At 42.1% G+C, this 19537-nt stretch overlaps 1 protein-coding gene across 3 annotated transcripts; it reads left to right on the forward strand.

The window, feature by feature from the left end:
* Positions 1 to 11652: 11652 nt before the first annotated feature.
* Positions 11653 to 19232, forward strand: LOC306972324 (insulin-like growth factor-binding protein 3). 3 transcript variants are annotated; one of them, XR_013793492.1, is made up of 5 exons: positions 11653 to 12167; positions 12622 to 12872; positions 13591 to 13710; positions 15804 to 15990; positions 18448 to 19232. XR_013793492.1 is itself a non-coding variant. In XM_079568907.1 (4 exons), exons 1-4 carry the CDS (start codon positions 11795 to 11797, stop codon positions 18550 to 18552), a joined length of 849 nt encoding a protein of 282 aa, XP_079425033.1. In that variant the 5' UTR covers positions 11653 to 11794; the 3' UTR covers positions 18553 to 19232. The 3 variants fall into 3 exon arrangements, 2 of the variants coding, with proteins under 2 accessions (XP_079425033.1, XP_079425034.1); XM_079568907.1 differs by lacking the exon at positions 15804 to 15990; XM_079568908.1 differs by lacking the exon at positions 15804 to 15990 and having other exon boundaries at positions 12625 to 12872.
* The last annotated feature ends 305 nt before the right edge of the window (positions 19233 to 19537 follow it).

Below are 19537 nucleotides of genomic sequence, written 5' to 3' on the forward strand. Positions count from 1 at the left end.
GGAAAATTACTTTTTTTTTAAATCAATCATTGAGTAAATGTAACTCGTCTCAGCCTATCTTCAGTTTAATGGTTACATTATAAATAATATCACTGAACAGATTTTTATTTTTGTTCTATTAAACTTACCACACACACAAAAGGTAACCTTTACCACGGGTACCACGGCTTCTTCAGGAGGTACTCAGGGTCATTGACTATTCATTTTTATTGGAGCTAATAATACCATGTATGCTAAGTAACTTGTTTACCTAAATAAATCCTTTTCGTAGTCCCTCTGGGGCAATACATGTGTTGATGGGATGATTGGGGGGTCTTTCATCTCCCCCTGGTGCCTCTGGCCAGAAAACCACACTTGCAGTTTCCTGCACCGGGTCAGAGGCCCCATACACACTAATGGAATCACAAAGCAGAAGCTAACAGGCTAACTGGCAAACTGCAGGCTAGCCAAGTTTGAGTGAAAAAAAATATCTCAATTTTGTACAATGTACAATATCCCTCTCTCCCTTTGACTTTTCTGTCAGCGTAGTATTTACTCTCACAGACAATTAATGAGTAAAAAAACGTAACATGCTACGACACCTGCAGTGGCGCTTATGGCCTCTAGGGGCATGAGTTACTTAGTACTGCTTTAATGATGCATTTAAATTAGTTTGTTAGTCTGGTTTTAGACACGATATACATCCGGTTTACACACAATGTGAGTTTATTTTAGACCCTCTTCAGACTTGTTCTCAGCATAGCGGAATTTGGAAGGTCAAGCATTTTTTTGACGGTGATGCGGTGACTGCACAGACGTCGAAGTGCTCCTAAGGTATTATTATTACGCCTGACAATATAGTTCCCCTTTTTATCCGCATAGAAAATCGACTATACTTGGTCGCTTCTAACTTCAACCCCGTTTGGGTCCATAGAGGAGAGGAGGAGAGGCTAAATGCATAACATCTTTGGTCTTTTTGCGTGACTGAGTGCATGCACAAAGACCAGACAGGTACGCATCAACTCGTCCAAGCTCAGGTAAGAACATATCTCAGTATAGAAAAACTGTGGCCTATTCCTTAAGGTTAAGGTTAAGGCATACTTTATTAATCCCCGTAGAGAAATTCATTCTCTGCATTTGACCCATCCTCAATGCTGCTGGGGCGACCTGTAGGAGCAGTGAGCTGCCTCCTTTAAAGACGTAAAAGAAAGAAAATAGGAAGTCGAAACATAACATCAAAACCAGAGGTGGCAGCATCAAAGCCATAATTTCCATCCTTGGCAATCCTTCCTTCGTTGAATTTCACGTCGATATTATGCTCCTCTTCATTCTCAGGATGGATGACGTCCATTTTAGCCCAGAGCATTTACTCCTACCACCATCACCAGCACACACGCCGTCGTTTCCACCTCACAGCCTCCAGCCACACAGACACTCATACCTGGCACAGGCCGTATCACCCGTCCCGCTGAGGTGGAAGGCCCTTGATTGTTGTTATTGGTCACAGAATCCCCATTCATCCTGCCCAACCTTTATCATCTCTTAATTAGAAACCTGCTCGTATTGACAACAAAAGCTTGGAAATAGAAAGAGCATTCACAGATGACCGCACTGAGGCCCCGTTTGATTAATTATGGGCACAAATATTAAGATTATTTCAGGCCACGGTGGGGAGGTTATGTAACGTAATTGTCAACCGCGCCAAGCTGCTGTATCGGAGTTGTTTCTCATGCATTATAGTGACCTCGGGGGGAATGAGAGGTGGCCCAATAATGAAGTTCTTAGAATCTGTTGTTTATGGCTGTGTTTTGGTCCAGCCTCTAAATGAGCTGTTTGGATTAGACTCATGTAGGTCATCCTGGCTGTTGGAGGGCTTTTGAAATGATTCAGCCCCGTGAGGCCACTCCTGTGTGATATTGGGCTATACCAAAACAAGTGATTGATTGATTCGCAATATCAATAATCATAAATACATCATAATACAATGACATAATCTGTATCTGCTTACGGATGGGGTCTGTGGTGACAAGGAGCCCAGCAACAAACAGTCTCGGGCAGCGGTTCTCAAACATTTCACACCAAGTACCACCTCCAAAAATATTTGACCATCACCAGGCCTGCAGATAAAGATCAAATGAGGACTAAACTCTGGTTTAACTGGGTTTAAACTGGGTGCTGTGCTGTGAGGTGAAGCGACTCTCGACAGGCTCACGTTTGATGCATGTTTGTGCAGTTTTTGTGTGATGTGTGGCTAATACTGTGTTGATCGATCATAATGGTACAAACATCATTATTGTCATGTTGATTTTAAATGTGCCTTGTGCTTTTATGGAAGTGTGTGTGCATGTTTTGAGCCTGTCAAAGATGAATTTCTGTCGCCTTTGTGGACAGACAATTAAGTTTAAGTGGTACGCTTAAATTATGAAACAAAAATTTCGCCTTATCACTGTAAACTCTGACTAGAATGTGCACAGCTCTAAGGTAGAGGAGGATTTACTCAGATGAGGATTTTAAGATCACGACAGATCGGAAGAGAGACAGACTCACTCCTCTCACCTGCTGCTACTGCTGCTGAGTTCTCCTCTATCATCAACCTGACAACGACCTCTACGCATTAGGTTAGAATTTTAGTGTAGCTTTCAATATGTATGACTCTAGAAGATGAATTGATTTGCAAATTGCTAGATACTCAATATTGTCAAGTACCCATTTGTAAATACATAGCACTGTCTTCATGTGAATGATTTAAACGGTGTATATAGATATGTTTTTAGGATGAAATTGAACATGTTAAAGAGGGGGTATTATGCTTTTTTCAATCACATAGCACCAGTCTATAGCACACTACAATGATGACCCAACCTTCTGTTGGTCTGTAAATGCACTAAATTAGAATAACTGCCTCGTATAAAATTGCTCTTTCAAAATGGCTGCAGCGAATGTCTTGAAATAGGCCTCTGTCTCTTTAAGAACCTCTGACCCTTTCCGACACGCCCCCTCCACACGCTGTCTGTGGCATCAGTGGGGAGGGGGTTCTGCTGAGGAGCATTGATTGGTTACTCGGCTGGTGACGAAAGGTCGGAGGCGTCTCCAGGAGGTGGGGTCGTTCCTAGGAGGACTCAGGCAAACCTATCCCTAAAACGGCTGCCATCAGAGTTTTTACAGATTACTAAAAAATATGTGAATGTGCCAAGGCAACACTTCAGGCATGTTTTTAATGAGGGAATGACATAATAACATGATGTAAAAGCTTGAAAAAGTCCATTTTGCATAATACCCACCCTTTAATGTAGCGTAGAACGGCCCAACGAGGGACTAGAGTTGAAAATTAGCACAAGAGCTCTATACACTCTGTTTGCATATAGCATCAGATACAAGCTTGTTTTGTACTATTTTTGCAATGTCCCTGTCAAACAAATAAATAAATGAGTAAGTATTAGCACTAAATCCATGTAGGGAATTTTCAGGCATTTCTAAAGTGGTGCTTCTAAATGATGTCCTGGAGCCCTGTAAGCCATGTCTTAAAGGAATAGGCCACCGTTTTTACATACTAAGATATGTTCTTACCTCACTTTAGACGTGTTAATATATCCCCGTCTGGTCTTTGTCCGTGCGCTCTGCCAGGCAAACGGAGCACATACGCAGCCTCTCCCACATGTCACATAGCTCCGAAAAAGCTCACGATAGAAGTTACCAAGCTCTTCCACGTGTTCCCTATTTAAATAAAGTTACGTGAAGTGTTTTCATGCGAAGTATATTTACCCAGAAATGTAGCATGTCGATTTTATAAGCAAATAAAAAGGGGGACTATATTGTGAGGCGTAATGATACGAGGAGCACAGCGTCCGCGTAGTAACTCCTAAAGACTTCCCCCGCTCACTTCCGTCAATAACCTTTAGGAGTTACTGCGCGGACGTTTTACTCCTCGTTTCATTACGCCTCACAATATAGTCCCCCTTTTTATTTGCTTATAAAATCGACATGCTACATTTCTGGGTAAATATACTTCGCATGAAAACACTTCACGTAACTTTATTTAAATAGGGAACACGTGGAAGAGCTTGGTAGCTTCTATCGTGAGCTTTTTCGGAGCTATGTGACATGTGGGAGAGGCTGCGTATGTGCTCCGTTTGCGTGACAGAGCGCGCAGACAAAGACCAGACGGGGATATATTAACCCGGCTAAAGTGAGGTAAGAACATATCTTAGTATGTAAAAACGGTGGCCTATTCCTTTAACCAGAACCTAACTGAGATGCATTACATGTATTAAAGCCACACCGTGTAGCTTTTCATCCAATAAATAGAATGGAATACAAGCTTTGAATTGATCACAGATATTTTGGTTGTTGAATAAACAAAAAAAAAGAACAAACAAACATGTGTGGATTTTTACCGGGAGCGGGACGTCTCTGCTTATCTCCATGGAGGTGTTGACTAAAGGCAGCCAAATATGTGATTTAAATAAGTTTGGTCTGTTCATCCAAATGCATTCTTTGATTACCCACTGCAAAAAACAGCATTTCCTGTGTCGAGGAGGAGGAGCACGTTTAGCATTGCTGGCAACAGAAAAATTGAAAATGTTATGCAGTGTGCCTTTAAATTAGGCAGACATAAACACAACTTTGGCAGGGTACTGTTCAAATCGTTTTCGTGTTGATGCCTAGTGGATCATGAGACAATGTTAAGGGAATTTTTTAGTCAAAATGTGACGAAATGGGTGTTTTTATTGTCACAGCCGTCGGTGTCACTATGTGAAGAAGAAGGTAAACCCCCTTTAGTCGCATATTGATGATTTGGGTTGACCATACACAACATCAGCAAAACATAATAGGGCGCAAACTTAGCATTAGGCTATTTTTTCCACACATGACTACTTTTACAACATACTTTGGCAAGAATAACTTCACCCTACAAAAAGAAAAAGAATGTCAGGTATAGCTCCTTTAAAGCACCAGCACCAAAAAGTGAAATGAACGCAGGCCTTAACACAGCTGTTTAGACGGCGAGAGCCTTTTGGACGGAACCCACAGACTCCGTCCTGTGAGGCAAGAGCACCAACTTCTCTGCCTGCCACCACGTTCTATGTTTTGGCCGCTGGTTTTATGAATGGTCAAACAAAAAGAACAATAAAACACGGAACGCCAAACCACGACTTGCACCCCGAGACAACCCTCACTTAAAACAAATTGCAGTGCACATGAAGGGACGCTGCCTCCTCCACGACTTTTGATGAGGTTTGGAGTCCAACAGACATTGACGCAACTTTATAAAGAGAAAATTGCAGAAAAACGTTGCCTTCTCTTTCATTCAGTTTGATGAAGCTTGTGCTAAAAACAAAAAAAGAAAAAACAAATGGGTGCAGCTCTTGACGTAATGTGCAAATGACCCAGAGGTGAGAGCAAAAATGCACTAGAGTAAGTAAGCAAGTGAGTGCTTTATTGGTCATTGTGCAACCGTACGACGAAATTGAAATCGAGTACTCTTATTATATTGCACACGGCGAAGAACACTTAATATACTTTGCTGAAAGCACCAATTAAATAACTGTTTCCCCTCTAATGATTCAGAGTTTGCGTAATCTAACACAACATTGCATACATTCTGTTTTTTCCAAAGAATGGACCATAACAGTTAAAGTAAACTATACTGGAAATAATAGGGAAAGCAAATCATTATGAAGATTTATCACTTACAGATGCACTAATGATGGGAATAAAGCAAGGGAGTAAAAATAGGGAGAATGTGAGCATGTGGTGAAACTACCCCCTCGAACTGTAGTTTTTTCAAAGTTTCTGAAAGAGAAGCTTTAAGTGTGAGTGACGTGGGATGAGATACAGAGGATGTGATGTGTGTGTTTGATTACAGCTGTGGAGCGCCTCAGGGCCATGCTACTCCTGCGCACGGCACTTCAGAACAGAGCGGCTTTCATCGGCCCACGCTGGACCTACATGAAAGGTGCGCTACAGTCTCGGTGACTCTGTATTAAGCCCACAAAGATCACACATAATTGTGCGCTCAAGCTCATCTGATTAAAAAGTAGGGTCTATACATTTGAATTACATCCAATGAATTACAGTATGGGCCTGTATGTGCAGGCGTCAATGATGACTGTTTCCTCAGCAATATCAGATTGGGATTGCAATTTTAGTTGTACAGTTAATGGTTTGAACTGCAGTTCTGTTCACAGCGCACAAAATGTACATATGAACTGTTAAAGTGGACACATAATGTAAATAGTATGGGGCTAGTGGTGGGACTTGATTCAAAAAATGTTTTCGAGTTAATTTAGCCTTTGTAATTAATTAATCACAATTAATCGCATTTAAGCATCATTTATTTAGGGGTTGTATTATATTATATTTTAGAGGTATATTTTAGATGCTTCTTTGTATTTTCCGGCATTTGAACTCATCTGAAGTGGAGTTGTGAGGCCTGTGTGAACATTTCCAACACTTTTTTGGAGAATGATCTTTTTAAACAGGTTTATGTCGGCGTTTAACTGTGTGAACTTTGACGGTCAAATAGTTTTTGGCTTTACGTGTTGTTTGTGCCTAAGCAACGTATGCAAGGAAAAAAAGAAACTGAAGTGTTGAAAGTTAAGTGCGATTCATTTCGATTCATATTTTTAATCGCACCAAACCTTATGTATTTAATTAATCGTAATTCATTGAAAAAAAGTCCCGGCCCTACTTAAAACATTATTTTGGGTGCATTAGAATTTAATCTAGTCATGTTAACGTCTGTTCTGGGTTCTTACAATGGCGCAATTGCAAGTACAGAGCGAAGCACTGACACCGTAGAAGAAGAAACCTCTAAATTAAACAGGATTATCTGAGGATTACTCACAGCTCCTTGAATGTTAAAAGCTCAAAAAAGTCAATTTAGCATGATGGTATGTCCACTTTAAAATACATACTTGTTTATTAGTAGGTATAATAAAACTCCAGTAAACCATATTCATTTATCTGCAGAGTAGTACAATACGTTCTTGTTGACAAATGTAAATAAATATTTGAAATAAACTTGGATTAGGTGCAAGACTTGAGTAACAAGATCATGATGGGCTTTAAACACCTGACTAACTGTTGTAGTATCAGTCGTAATAGAGTATAGGAGTAGTAGCATTTCTTATTATACCTAATAAAAATGTACTTCTCATCGGATTATATGGACCCTGTGAACAAATCCACACTCGTTTTGTTCACAAAGTCAGACAAAAAAATGTGAATTGTGTGCTATTTCATTTCTTCACATGAGCATAGCCAAGGCCCCTCTACAGCTGGTTCGTCTGCGCTCTGTATAATGTGTGATCTTTGGCCTGGCCTGTAGATTCTTGAGCTTCCCCCTGTCACTGCACAACACCCCCATCTCTTTATATGCACTGGCCCCTGAAGTCTCAGTCAAGGCCAGACTGGGGGCGGCCAACGCAGGAACTCTAAATAATGGAAGAAATGTGCAAGCAGAGGTTATGGGGCCTCTTAATTTACTGAATTGGTCCCACTGCATGAAATCTCACATTAAAATGTCCTTTTATAGACAAGATGTATCTAACAATGTACAGAGTGTGATTTTGAGGGTTTCATTTTGTATTACTGCAAGTATTGGACATGATATCTTTATAGAAACAGTAACTACCAGATCTAAGTGAGGCCTTTAGGGCTTGGTATAGCCCAGTACTTTAAGACTTTAAGACTTATGACATCTCCATATATTTGCCTTTATTTATGTTTGTTGATATATACATGATATAAGTAAACCTGAATTGAATGTTAGTTTAATAACAACCTTTTACTAAGTAGGGTGCTGACATTGCTGTGATACCACCCCCCAGTGGCTATGGGCTTCTCCAGAAAGAACTCTGTAATATGGTAAATGGTAAATGGTCTCAACTTATATAGCACTTTTCCACCTACATTAGGCACTCAAAGCGCTTTACAGCAAGGATCCACTCACCCATTCATACTCGCATTCATACACCAATGTACACAGACACTGGAAGGAGGATCCAAAGAATTTTCTTTTCTCAAAAAAATGTTTTTGTGTCATATGCTGTATGAGACAAAACCACTATGATAAGTCAGAGGGTAGTATCATCTTTTTAACCATGCTGTTTTTTTGTTTTCTGGATTATTAAAGTTTGGTGTGGTCACATTGGATCATGAATGGGGCTCTGTTTATCTCCTGTATAAAATACAATGGGAGGAAAAAGTGAGGAGGATCTTTAGCCAGGGGGTGTACTCACTTATTCTACGCTGTCCTGTGAATGTTTACATGTTATTATAAAAATATGATAGAATGTAAATGCGTGGTATTAGTTTAAGCAGTCCCTGTTTACTCATTGTAGTGATTTTAATAAAGATTAGAGCACATTTTATGAGCAATTAAGGCAGAAATGTAAGAAATTCCAAACGGTGACTCACATTTTCCTCCCACTGTATCTATGGTAGAAGCCCCTAGGTAATAAACTAGGTCAGCAGCTCATTGTCCACAAAAAAAGAGTATAAATATAGCATGGACCTTGTGATTGCAGGGTCTGTGCGGTGAGTACAGCATATTTCTCTGATATTTCAATCCTTCACATAATTTCCTGACATGTCGAACAAAAAAAAAAAACAGACTTTTAGAAACACTAAATGAGGACCCTAATAAGGCTAAATGCGTAAAAAAAAATAAAATCTAACTTTTGCATATTTTCTTGTAGGCCGTTTTGTGCAACTTCTACAGAGGGACTATAGAGATTATCCTGACCAACTGCATGACTGTGGTACGGTGCCAGCACTGCATCCTGCCACAGGAGCCTCCAGCGCATATGTACTCCACCTGGGACCCTATCACACAGTCTCTTCAAGGTAATGCCTTCAGGGAGGAGATTGCAAAATCTATGGGCCATGCGTCCATGTGCTTGATGCTCTGGACTCGAGGAACAGCCAAATTCTAGTCTACCTTTAAACTCCAGTAATTACACAGACAGAGAGAGGCAGCCAAATGCATAGGTATGCAGAGCTGCGATGTACAGATGCACTCATGCGCTCAGTCAGTGGCTGGTTTAAATTTAGAAGGGGGAGACGCAGACGCTCGAGGCCAGCAGCTGGAACTAATGCTCCCCGCACCGCAGCGTGTCTGATTTGTTCAAATGGCCCTAAAACACTGGAAAATTGCTGTGGATTAAGTACGGACAAGCAGTAGTGGTGGCAGCAGGTTAGGTTAGGTAAAAGGTCATGCTTTTTGGGCTTTTTGAAGTACTTTTGGACACATTACAATTGGTATTTCATATTTTAAAATGAATTTCTAGCCTATGTAATAGGTCTTCTGAATGTACAGTGTGGGATCGAATGTTATAAATGTAATCTGTTATGTTTGTTATGATCAGCTAGCATCCTCCATAGATTCAGAGTCCGCAAAAAGGTATTCAAAATGAAGTAAAAAGCTCAGAAAACAGCAGATCTCAATATCTTACATTCTAACATCTCCAGTGGTTTATTGGTATGGAATGAGCCACTATTCCCAGAATACTCACTGGTTTTGACGTGCCATCAGCTCAAGCCCAAGCTCTTTGCATAATCTGAAGCTGTTTTAAGCCAAATAGAAGCAATTTGAACGGTGAAATGATCAGAATGCATCAACTGAAGCTGCCTGGACACAGGACACCAAGTCATGACATCAGCAGGTGGAGGGCAAGTGTGTTTGTGGTCTCGAGAAGGAGACTCAAACATGTATGAATGAAACAAAACACACCTCGTGGTACATGTAAAAAATGTAAATGAAAAATGTAGATTTTGCAGAATGTGAGCCTTTAAACATGTACAGCAATATCCTGAACACAGAAGCACATTCTTCTCACTTGCTGCTCTGCGGGACCACATTCCTCTGGTACATTAGCCTGCGCCTGGCCGCCGCTCTCCTCTTCCTGCTATGGGGAATATGCACAGGTGGAGAGGGAAATCAGCCCGCCATTTTTTTAAAGCCTAACATATGAGACAAATGTTTGGAATTCCAGCGCATTGCTGTAGAGCTGTCTGTTAACAGGCGGCACGGCGCGAGGCCAAGGCTTGTTGGCAGCTGATTTGACACGGCCTTCCAAGAAATGTTAAAAGCGAGAGCAAGTGTACACCTCACCTCCCATCTTGCTGGACTTTTGTGAGCTATTTCAGATATTTTGTGAGTTCCCCACATCTGTACCCATGATAGTTTTGAGTACTTATTCAGGAATTTTTACACTTATGCAAGTGTGTGTTTTGCTTTGTAGTTCAGAGCTGAGTGAGTCCATGTTTAATGCATGTTGGGGAGCAGTGGGAGAATCTTTATGTCTCATTAAAATTGGATCTCACTATAATGGCAAATGAGAGTGTCATCCTTCCAGAGAGAGTAGCACAGAGTTTGAAAATAATCATTCATGTCGCTTTAAGTGCTATTTTGACCACTTTCTGCTTTGTAAACATTACACACTGAGGGATCAGAGAAAAGTATAAGCCTGAATATGGCTATTCATTTGTAATGAAAGCTCCAAACAGGATCTTTTCTCAGTGGCACATCACAACAAATGATACAATCACATCATTGTAGCTAAACTGACATTTAGAGACATGAAAGTCTGGGATTATGCTTAACAGTTTAATATTGTTCTATAAAATTCCACAATATTGTGTGTTTTCCTTGCCTAAATAGCTTTATTGTATTGTCAAATAATGAGTAGTGGAGAAATTACTTTTCTTTTTGAGTACTGTTATCTTGCAGTACACTTTTATTGGGCAAACATTTCTTTTTGTAATGTGCGTAAGCTCATTTCTCGTTTCCTTCTACCTAAATTCTTGCAATTATCCCGTTCTAAATTTAAACTGTCGTTAAACCATAACAAATGGATCAGCACATAGAAAGTATAAATGAAAGCTTCTTGCTCAACCCATGCTTTTGCAGTACACTGACCACTGTGTAATATTAAATCATCTTTGAGTGTGACACAAAGATAGCCTAAATAAGTAGCATATGTGTGTTCCAAAAACAATAATTTAGTATATGTATATATTTACATAACGATTATGAATCTGACAGATATTAGAAATGAGGCCCTGTATTCACCTACATGCCTGAGAACCTTTAGCCCCGCCCCTGTAGAATGCACAGATACATTATTTATGTAGGCACATAGTTTTTGCATTTTAAAACAGAGCCAACACAGTCAGATTTGAATTGTATTATTGTTCCCAGAGGTGGGTAGAGAAGCCAGAATATTTACTCAAGTAAGAGTAAAAGAGTACTTGGAGAAAAGTTTACTTGAGTGCTGTGAGTAACTGTAACTGAGCATAAAAGTCTGATTCATGTTTCAATAGTGACATCAATATGAGAAACACAACATGAAATAATGTGGACATTTTAATATTCTCAAAGGGAAAAAAAAACATCATTATGAAAAATTAAATAAACAAAACACAAACTACATCCGAATCTGTCACTTTAAGATATGTATTTTATTACAGATTAATTTTAATATTATTGAAGTAGTAAAAAGTACTGTATGAAAAAAAAGTGCAGTTTATTCAAAAAGTTACTTCAGTACATGTACTTCGTAAGTGTAACGGAGTACTACCCACCTCTGATTGTTTCGTAATTTTGAATGAAGTTGTCCGCGAAGTGGCTCAGCGGTGTCTGCTGTGAGCTCAGACTCGACCGCAAGCCTTTCGGGGGTGTGCCTACAGTCACCGTCTCTATATATTCACATGTTGTGTCCAGTGGCTTTAAGGGAATTACAGAGAAGCGCGAGCTCCCGGAGTCAGACAACTTTCTTCACTTTGTTTGACATCACTCTCGTGCGCCGCTATGCCGTGCTGCTTTTGCGCGCTGCTCCTGGTTTCCTTCCTCGCATCCTTCACGCGGAGGTCAAGTGCGGTGGGGCCGGTGATACGCTGCGAGCCGTGCGACACCGTAGCTCGACTCCTGTGTAAACCCCTGCCCAAGGACTGCGCCGAGAGAGTACGGGAGCCCGGCTGCGGATGCTGCATGACGTGCGCGCTGAGCTTCGGGCAGCCGTGCGGGGTGTACTCGGGGAGATGCGGCGATGGGCTGAGCTGCCAGCCGCAGCCCGGAGAGACCAAACCTCTGCAGGCTCTGCTGGAAGGTCGAGGCATATGCGCCAACGCTACAAGCAAACGTCCCGCAGTCAGACTGACTCCCCCAGTCAATGAGCTCCCAGGTAAGCCTTCCTTCACTGCACTGATGACAATGTTACAAGATAATGGGAAATTTAGACTGTACTTGCCTTTGGCATACTACAAACTTTGACAAGTTTGTAGTATTTATGTGTGGCATGTTTACATAGCCTATCCTTTTGTTTTCATTCAGCTTATTTGACAATGCTAATCTTCATCACATTGAACAATTTGAACATAATTAGAGAAATTATTGAAATAATGCAAATAATCAAGAGACATAAAGATGATAGAACATAAAGATGATAAAATGACTTCTAGAAGTACAGTTCTATACCGATTTTCCCCTATCTGGGTATGTGCCTAGTGTTGCTATTGCATCTTACAAAAGAATAGCTTACTGAATTAATTGCCTCAAGATTAACTCTTTGGTCTCTAATCTGCTGAGCAAATGGGGATAGCATGGATAACTCTACTGTATTTGTTGTTTGACTCTAGCAGAACCCATTGAGACTCTCGAAGAAGACAGGAATGCCACAAGCTTAGGCCTCCAGACCGCATACAGCACCCACAGACCCCTGGCACCCATGGGACCTCAGCTTCACCCCTATGTTCCCTCTGCCAAGTCGGAGATGCTGCGACAGGAGCAGCACAAGCGAATGCAGAGCTTCAAATTAGAGGTGGTGCCGGGGCCGCTCATCACAGACCAGCAGAACTTCTCTCTGGAGACCAAACTGCAGCCCGAGTATGTAAGTAAACCACTGCCCAGCACGCACCAGGAATGTTTTTTTCTGCTCTTGCCCTGTGTTTGGGTCCTCTGGCTCCCTGCGGTGATGAAATGTTTGGGGCAGTAGTGTTGGCACTTGGCAGCCGTGGTGAGCATTAGTATGGCATGACGGCGTGCGCGTACCATGGCCCTGCGGCTGACCCGGGTCAGGCGCTTGTTTGGCCACAAGGCGTCCGCATGCCGGCCGTACCTAGAGCCAGCCAGTGATGGATTGGCCCATGTGAGTGCATATTGGGAAGCCCTGCAGCTATTTTGAACCAGTCTTAGTCCAATGAAGTGAGTACACACAAGTAACCCTGGCTTTGATTAGTGACTGGAGAACGGGGAGTTAAGGAGCAGGCTTTTGGATTTTTCTTTGAGCTTCTTTTCAGTTCGCTTTGTGTCAAGTGCAAGGCCCTTAAGCAGCTTTGCAAAGCTGTTAAGCCTGTACAAGTGAGCCAGAGGAATTTATTTTCATCTCTCTTTCATGTCGCAGATACGATTGTTACAGCAATGTTCAGAATGCGATGCAGCGTGAGTCAGCTTTGTTAATGTCCACTTAGAGAGCAGCCGGCTTGGCCTCGTCACTGCTAAATGAGGCCCATGAGCCGGCCGCCTGCTGTAGGGAGAGTGTGTAAATGAGATGTGTTGGGTAAACAGCGCTAACGACTCTGACCATGTCTGCTTTCTCTCATGTTTAGGGTCCATGTCGCAGAGAGATTGAGAGTATACTCAGCAGCCTCAAGATTACAGACATACTCAACCCCAGAGGTTTCCGCATACCAAACTGCGACAAGAAGGGCTTCTATAAGAAAAAGCAGGTAAGATGTTCATGCAGACTATTTTACATCTTATATTGCACATACGTTTTACATAGGTATAATGTTAAAAAAAAAAAAGGTTTTAAAGGTGTATTAATGCTAAACCGGCATCCAAAACACACCTGGAGTGGTGTTTTGTTTCAGTAATCTGTAGTCTGTCTCCCTCTTACCAAACGCCAGCCCACACTGCGGTATACATCACACAGAGGTTTCAATGATATTCATAGTGTCAAAGTCTTTGGATCCCACCATCACAAGGAATGACAAGCTGTGACACAAATAACTAAACTAACTAAATAACACTTTGCCATTCAATGTATTAAATATATTGTAAGATACTGCAATTCTCCTCAGATCAATGAAAAAGCCTATAAAACGGGAAGTCGTTTGCAAAACAAATCCTCATCAGTCATTTTAACAAACGGAAAGAAATGTTCTCTACTCTGGGAAAAGCTTGCGACCCACTGACCATGGTTTTTTGACCCACTTTTGGGCCCCAATCCACCAGTTGTGGACTGCTGGACTCGACACCAAACTTGTTCTGATCCGGTGTAAGAGGTCTGAAGGCCAAAAGAATAAACTACAGAACATTGTAACCTTGCTTGATAATAGCTATAAACAAGCTATAAACACATAAAATACATATAAAAGGTTTCTTCCACAAAACATCCATCCATCCATTTTCTTCCGCTTTATCCGGGGCCGGGTCGCGGGGGCAGCAGTCTCAGCAGAGATGCCCAAACTTCCCGGTCCACACACACCTCCTCCAGCTGTTCTGGGGGGACCCCGAGGCGACACCAGGCCAGCTCGGAGACATAGTCCCACCACCGTGTCCTGGGCCTTCCACGAGGCCTTGTCCCACTAGGACATGCCTGGAACACCTCCCGCGGGAGGCGACCAGGAGGCATCCGGAACAGATGCCCGAGCCACCTCAGCTGGCTCCTTTCGACGTGAAGGAGCAGCGACTCTACTCCGAGCTCCTCTCGGGTAACTGAGCTCCTCACCCGATCTCGAAGGGTGCGCCCAGCCACCCTGCGAAGGAAACTCATTTCGGCCGCTTGTATTCGCGATCTTGTCCTTTCGGTCATTACCCAAATCTCATGACAAAACATATATACGACTATTTCAAATTAACTTTTATGATCGCTAAGGAAAGTGCTTGGTCACAGCGCAGTCAATGATACAACGAGTCGACTGTACGATGAATAATCAAAAATATGAATAAAGCGAGGAAGAATTGAGAGAAATAGATACCAATATACAGATTTTACACATTTACAGGACGCAAAAATGTAAAAACAGTCTAGATGAAGATACATACAGTGGGAGGAAAATGTATGTGAGCGCTTTGGAATTTCTCACATTTCTGCCTGAAATGGTCCCAAAATGTGGTCTGATCTTTATTCAAATCACAAGAATGAGTAGATGAGTGTCTGCTTAAACAAACACTAACCCAACATTGACATTTTATCATATGTTTATTGGTAATTACATGTAAGCGTTCACAGGACAGCTTGGAATAAGTAAGTGAACCCAGGAATCTCGCTGAACTGCACCGGACTTGCAAAGAGATTGGTCTAAGATTCATCCTGATCGTTTTGAGTGTTTAATCTGCAGCTACAGGAAACACAGTTGTTGCTGCCAAAGGGTCAGCAGCTATTTAATTCAAGGGTTCACTTACTTATACCACGCTTTCCTGTGAATGTTTACATGCTATGGCCATTAAAAATATGATGACACGTAATTGTTTGGGTGGCGTTAGTTCAAGCAGACACTGTTTACTCATTCTTGTGATTTGAATAAAGATCAGACGCCATTTTATGACCAATTTAGGCAGAAATATGAGAAATTCCAAAGCGTTCACATACATTTTCCTCCCTCTGTATGAGGAGGGTTGTCGTGACTCGGCAAAAGATCTTCTGCAAAAGTGTCTGAATGCAGTATCTTTAGCTATTGCCCTACGCACAGCTCCCCAGTGTGTCTGAATGCAGTGAAGGGCTTTCCCTTTTTTTTTCTCCCCCAGCGTTACTCGACTGTATCCTAGAGCTTCCCGCTGCGTCCCCAATTACACAGTTGTGCCTGTCCTCGTGCAGCTCACCGCTCCTTATTAGAGCCTCATCACCGCGCCGCTCGCTACACCAGTGAGGTCGGGACTCCTCCGCCACTCAGCCCCCCCTCGGGAGAGACTGCGACCACAGCGGGCCCAAACCCCAGCGAGGCTCACGGCTGCGCGACGCTTGGCCGGCTAACGGGAACCCTCCCAGGGAGACAGACGTCAAGGTGGCCGCGGCACCCAATGCGCTCGCCCCATAATTGCCGGACTCCGAAGCCAGAAATAGAGCAGGCAGCCGTCCCCTGCGCTTACATGGTTCACCCACGATTGGTTTGTAATAAATGAGTGGTTCTCCGAGAGCGTTCATATGGAGGCATTTAGGGCTCCCGCGCCACTGCATCACTAAAACCTTTTTTTTTTTTACTTCTTCTTCTTCTTCTTCTGCTTAAGTGTTCTTCTTGACCTACAATCATCCCGTAAGCGGCTTTGCAACGCCAGCCTCATTGTCTTTGTTTATGTAAAACGGACGAAGTGTTCCTTGCGGAGCCCTGGGGCAGTAAAAAAAAAGAGTAGACATTTCACTTTGGTCAGTTTAATTTGGACTTTTGTCTGATGGTTATGGAGGGGAAAAAAAATAACATTCCTTGTTAATAAGTGAAAATATATGGACCGCAAAGCCTGGACCCATGCACAAATTGTTCTTTAATGGACTTTTCCGGCTGGACAATTTGTACTCGTATTTTATTTGCTTTAAGTTACAACCACAGTCAATTACAAAAAGTACACTGGCCCACTAACTGAAACCTTGTCTGTGCAATGGTGGGGGCTCTCTCTTTGGCTGCTGCACTAGGGCTGCACAATTAATCGCAATCCAGTCGAAATAGCGGTTTTGAAGGCTCGCAATTAGAAAATTGTAAATCGTTTAATTAAGTAGACAGTACAAGGAGGACAAGTATGCCCTTTCTCACTGAGGACTTCTGCAAAACCTGTAATCGAGAAGCCATGTTCTGAAATGCATATGATTCTTATATTTGATTAGCAGATACAGTTATGAGCAGTCTTGATTGTTACATACACATGTCAAATCAAGGGAGATTTTTTTTTTTTTTAATACAATGCAGCCCTATACAGTACTGCACTGATAAATTCCACCAACTTCCAGAGTGATTAGCCCCTGATTCCAGTGCCGAGCATTCGCCTTTAGCCCTCGAAATGAATGGCTGCATGTTTTACTAGAGTGGAGGCTGACCTTTAGTAAAATTGGCAGTAAAATAACAGCCCTTGGGTAGCTCCACAGACTCAGTAAGTCATTTGTAGTACCCATAATTTGGAGCTGTGGGGTATAATCAGCAACAGATGATTCGCACTGGCCACCAAGCGCCTCAAAATAGAATCTCGGTTCGGAGTTGTTCACAAACGGCACTAAGCAAATATTTTACCAGCTTTCTGTTTACCTTAAAGGGCTCTCTATATGTGTGAGTTTGAAATACCGCAGCGTGTTGAGTAGCCGCGACTCAGCACAATTTCACCGCTACACTGACATATTGTACATTTTTTGACTGTGTTGCGATGTTGCCCTCTGATAAAGATCACACCCGGGTTGTGTTTTGTTTCATGCATGGTTGAGATACTCGGGTCACACAGGCTGTCTCCTTTCAAGTGCTAAAAAAATGAGGTGGTGACCCTCCATGGTCAACCTGCCTTCTGATCGATTCAGTGCTCAAATTGGCTCCATTGCAGATCATCTGTTGCTTAAAGTGATGGACTGTAAGTTTTCAAAGCGAGGAGAACAGGAACAGAATTTTCAAACGATCAAGCTCCTCCCCCCCCCCCCAGGAAAAGCTTGTCTCATTGGTCAACGCTGGGGGATACTAGACTCTGATTAGTTGCAGAGATCCAGGAAGGAGGGACTTTACAAAAAAATAATAAATATATATACATTATTACTTACTTTGCATCAATACGCAAGACCAGGTGGCCGATTTAGACTTCCACACAATCAAAGAGGAGACAATGCGCAATCTAACTTTGAGGTTTTAGGCTTGTTTTTCTCTTAACATAATGAGCTCACACTGTTGCACTGATTACATATTTCTCCATTGATTAATATGGGAAGTTGTGGCTTCATTTTCATTTTTCTCAAATTGTAGCTACAGCTGCTGTGCTAATGCAGCTCCTGTCGACTCAAGGTTTTTCAGTCTTCGGAAGTTGTTTATTTCCTAGATTTGTTAATATCTACTTACAAGCCTGATTTATTGAGCTTTGAACCCCAAAAGACAAGGATGACAACAATTTCTGTAACTTTAAGACACTGTAACACTTCAAGTCTCAATAAGATATCCAAAAAAAACCTCTGATTTGTTTTAATGAAATGAATCACCATAGCAAACACATACATTTAAACTTGACTTTTGAATTCAGTCAATATGGACAATTTGGGCCATTTTCAACCATTATCTGTCTTATTTTCATACGATAGAACGCTTGCAATAAATTGACAGAAAAGGTTTTAAATTGATAGTTGCCCAGCAGAGTCTCTCCTCACAGTTTCCCATACGCACAGGTCATTTGAAGTCACGTTTTTCTAAGCATAATACAGGGCCTTCAGCGCCTCTTTCACTATTGCCGGCTTTATTGAAGCTGTGTTCCTCAAGCCGCTATAACTCTCCTTCTTCTACTTGCAGTGCCGTCCGTCCAAAGGCAGAAAACGTGGCTTGTGTTGGTGCGTGGACAAATACGGTCAGCCCCTGCCAGGAGACGCCCAGTACTACAACTCCGAGAGCCAGTAGGAGCAGGGCAGGAGCGAGGGAGGGAGGGGAGTGCCAGCGAGATGAACTGTAAACAAACAGAGACACTGAGGATATTGGAGAGAGGTCAGGAGATGGTTCCAGCCGATATATGGATGTTTGCTGAGCGGACCGGTTGCCTGCGGGAGCTTTTTTTTCTTCAGAGTGAAGGAGCAGAGGAAGAGAACCGGGAGGAGTGATGTCTCCCATCGCAGATACACGCTGTACTTTTCTGCAAGGGTTGACCTTTCTAAAATAAGCTATTTGTGTTCTAAATCAGTCAAAGAGGACATTATTTTTATGAGTATTGTCATTTTTATTGACTCCGAGATGAATACGCACAATCATGTGTACAGAAATGGGATGTGTTTTTGTCGCACTTTGTATACTTCAAGAATGCATTTGAACAGGAAGGAATGTGCCAAAACACACCGGTCTCGACGTTATCTCGAACGTTTCTTATTTTACGTTGCCTTTTGCAACTGTACAGCTCCGACCACAGAGAGTATATTAAGCTTTTTGAGCCACAGATACGAGCACATTGCCATTATTTGTTCTGTGGCCATTGCCGTTTTAATGTCAATGTGCTTATAAGCTGAACTTTTGTGTCCACAGTCCCCTATGTTCAATCTCAGCGGGATAATTTAATCACTTTTAACTTATGCTGTTGTAAAATGCAACCACCAGAGACTATTTTTACTTAATAAAGGCAATATGAAATGATCCACATGTTGTTCGGCTATATTGAATGTGTTGATTAAAGTGATAGCCTGTAAGATTGCAAAATGAGGAGATATAGAGAGAGCGAAATTAGAAAGTAAATGATCAAGCTCGGATTGGACCTGTAAGCCCCTCCTCGTTCCCTGTGCACGTAATTGACAGGGATTCTGATTAGTTGCTGGGATCAGCAAAGGGAGGGACTTAATAATATGTTATTGTTTAATATGACTTACATTATAATAAAAGTGCTGGCCCAGGCGGCCAATCA

The sequence above is a fragment of the Gobius niger genome (assembly GCF_951799975.1).
Source record: "Gobius niger genome assembly, chromosome: 13".
Classification (NCBI taxonomy): Eukaryota; Metazoa; Chordata; class Actinopteri; order Gobiiformes; family Gobiidae; genus Gobius; species Gobius niger.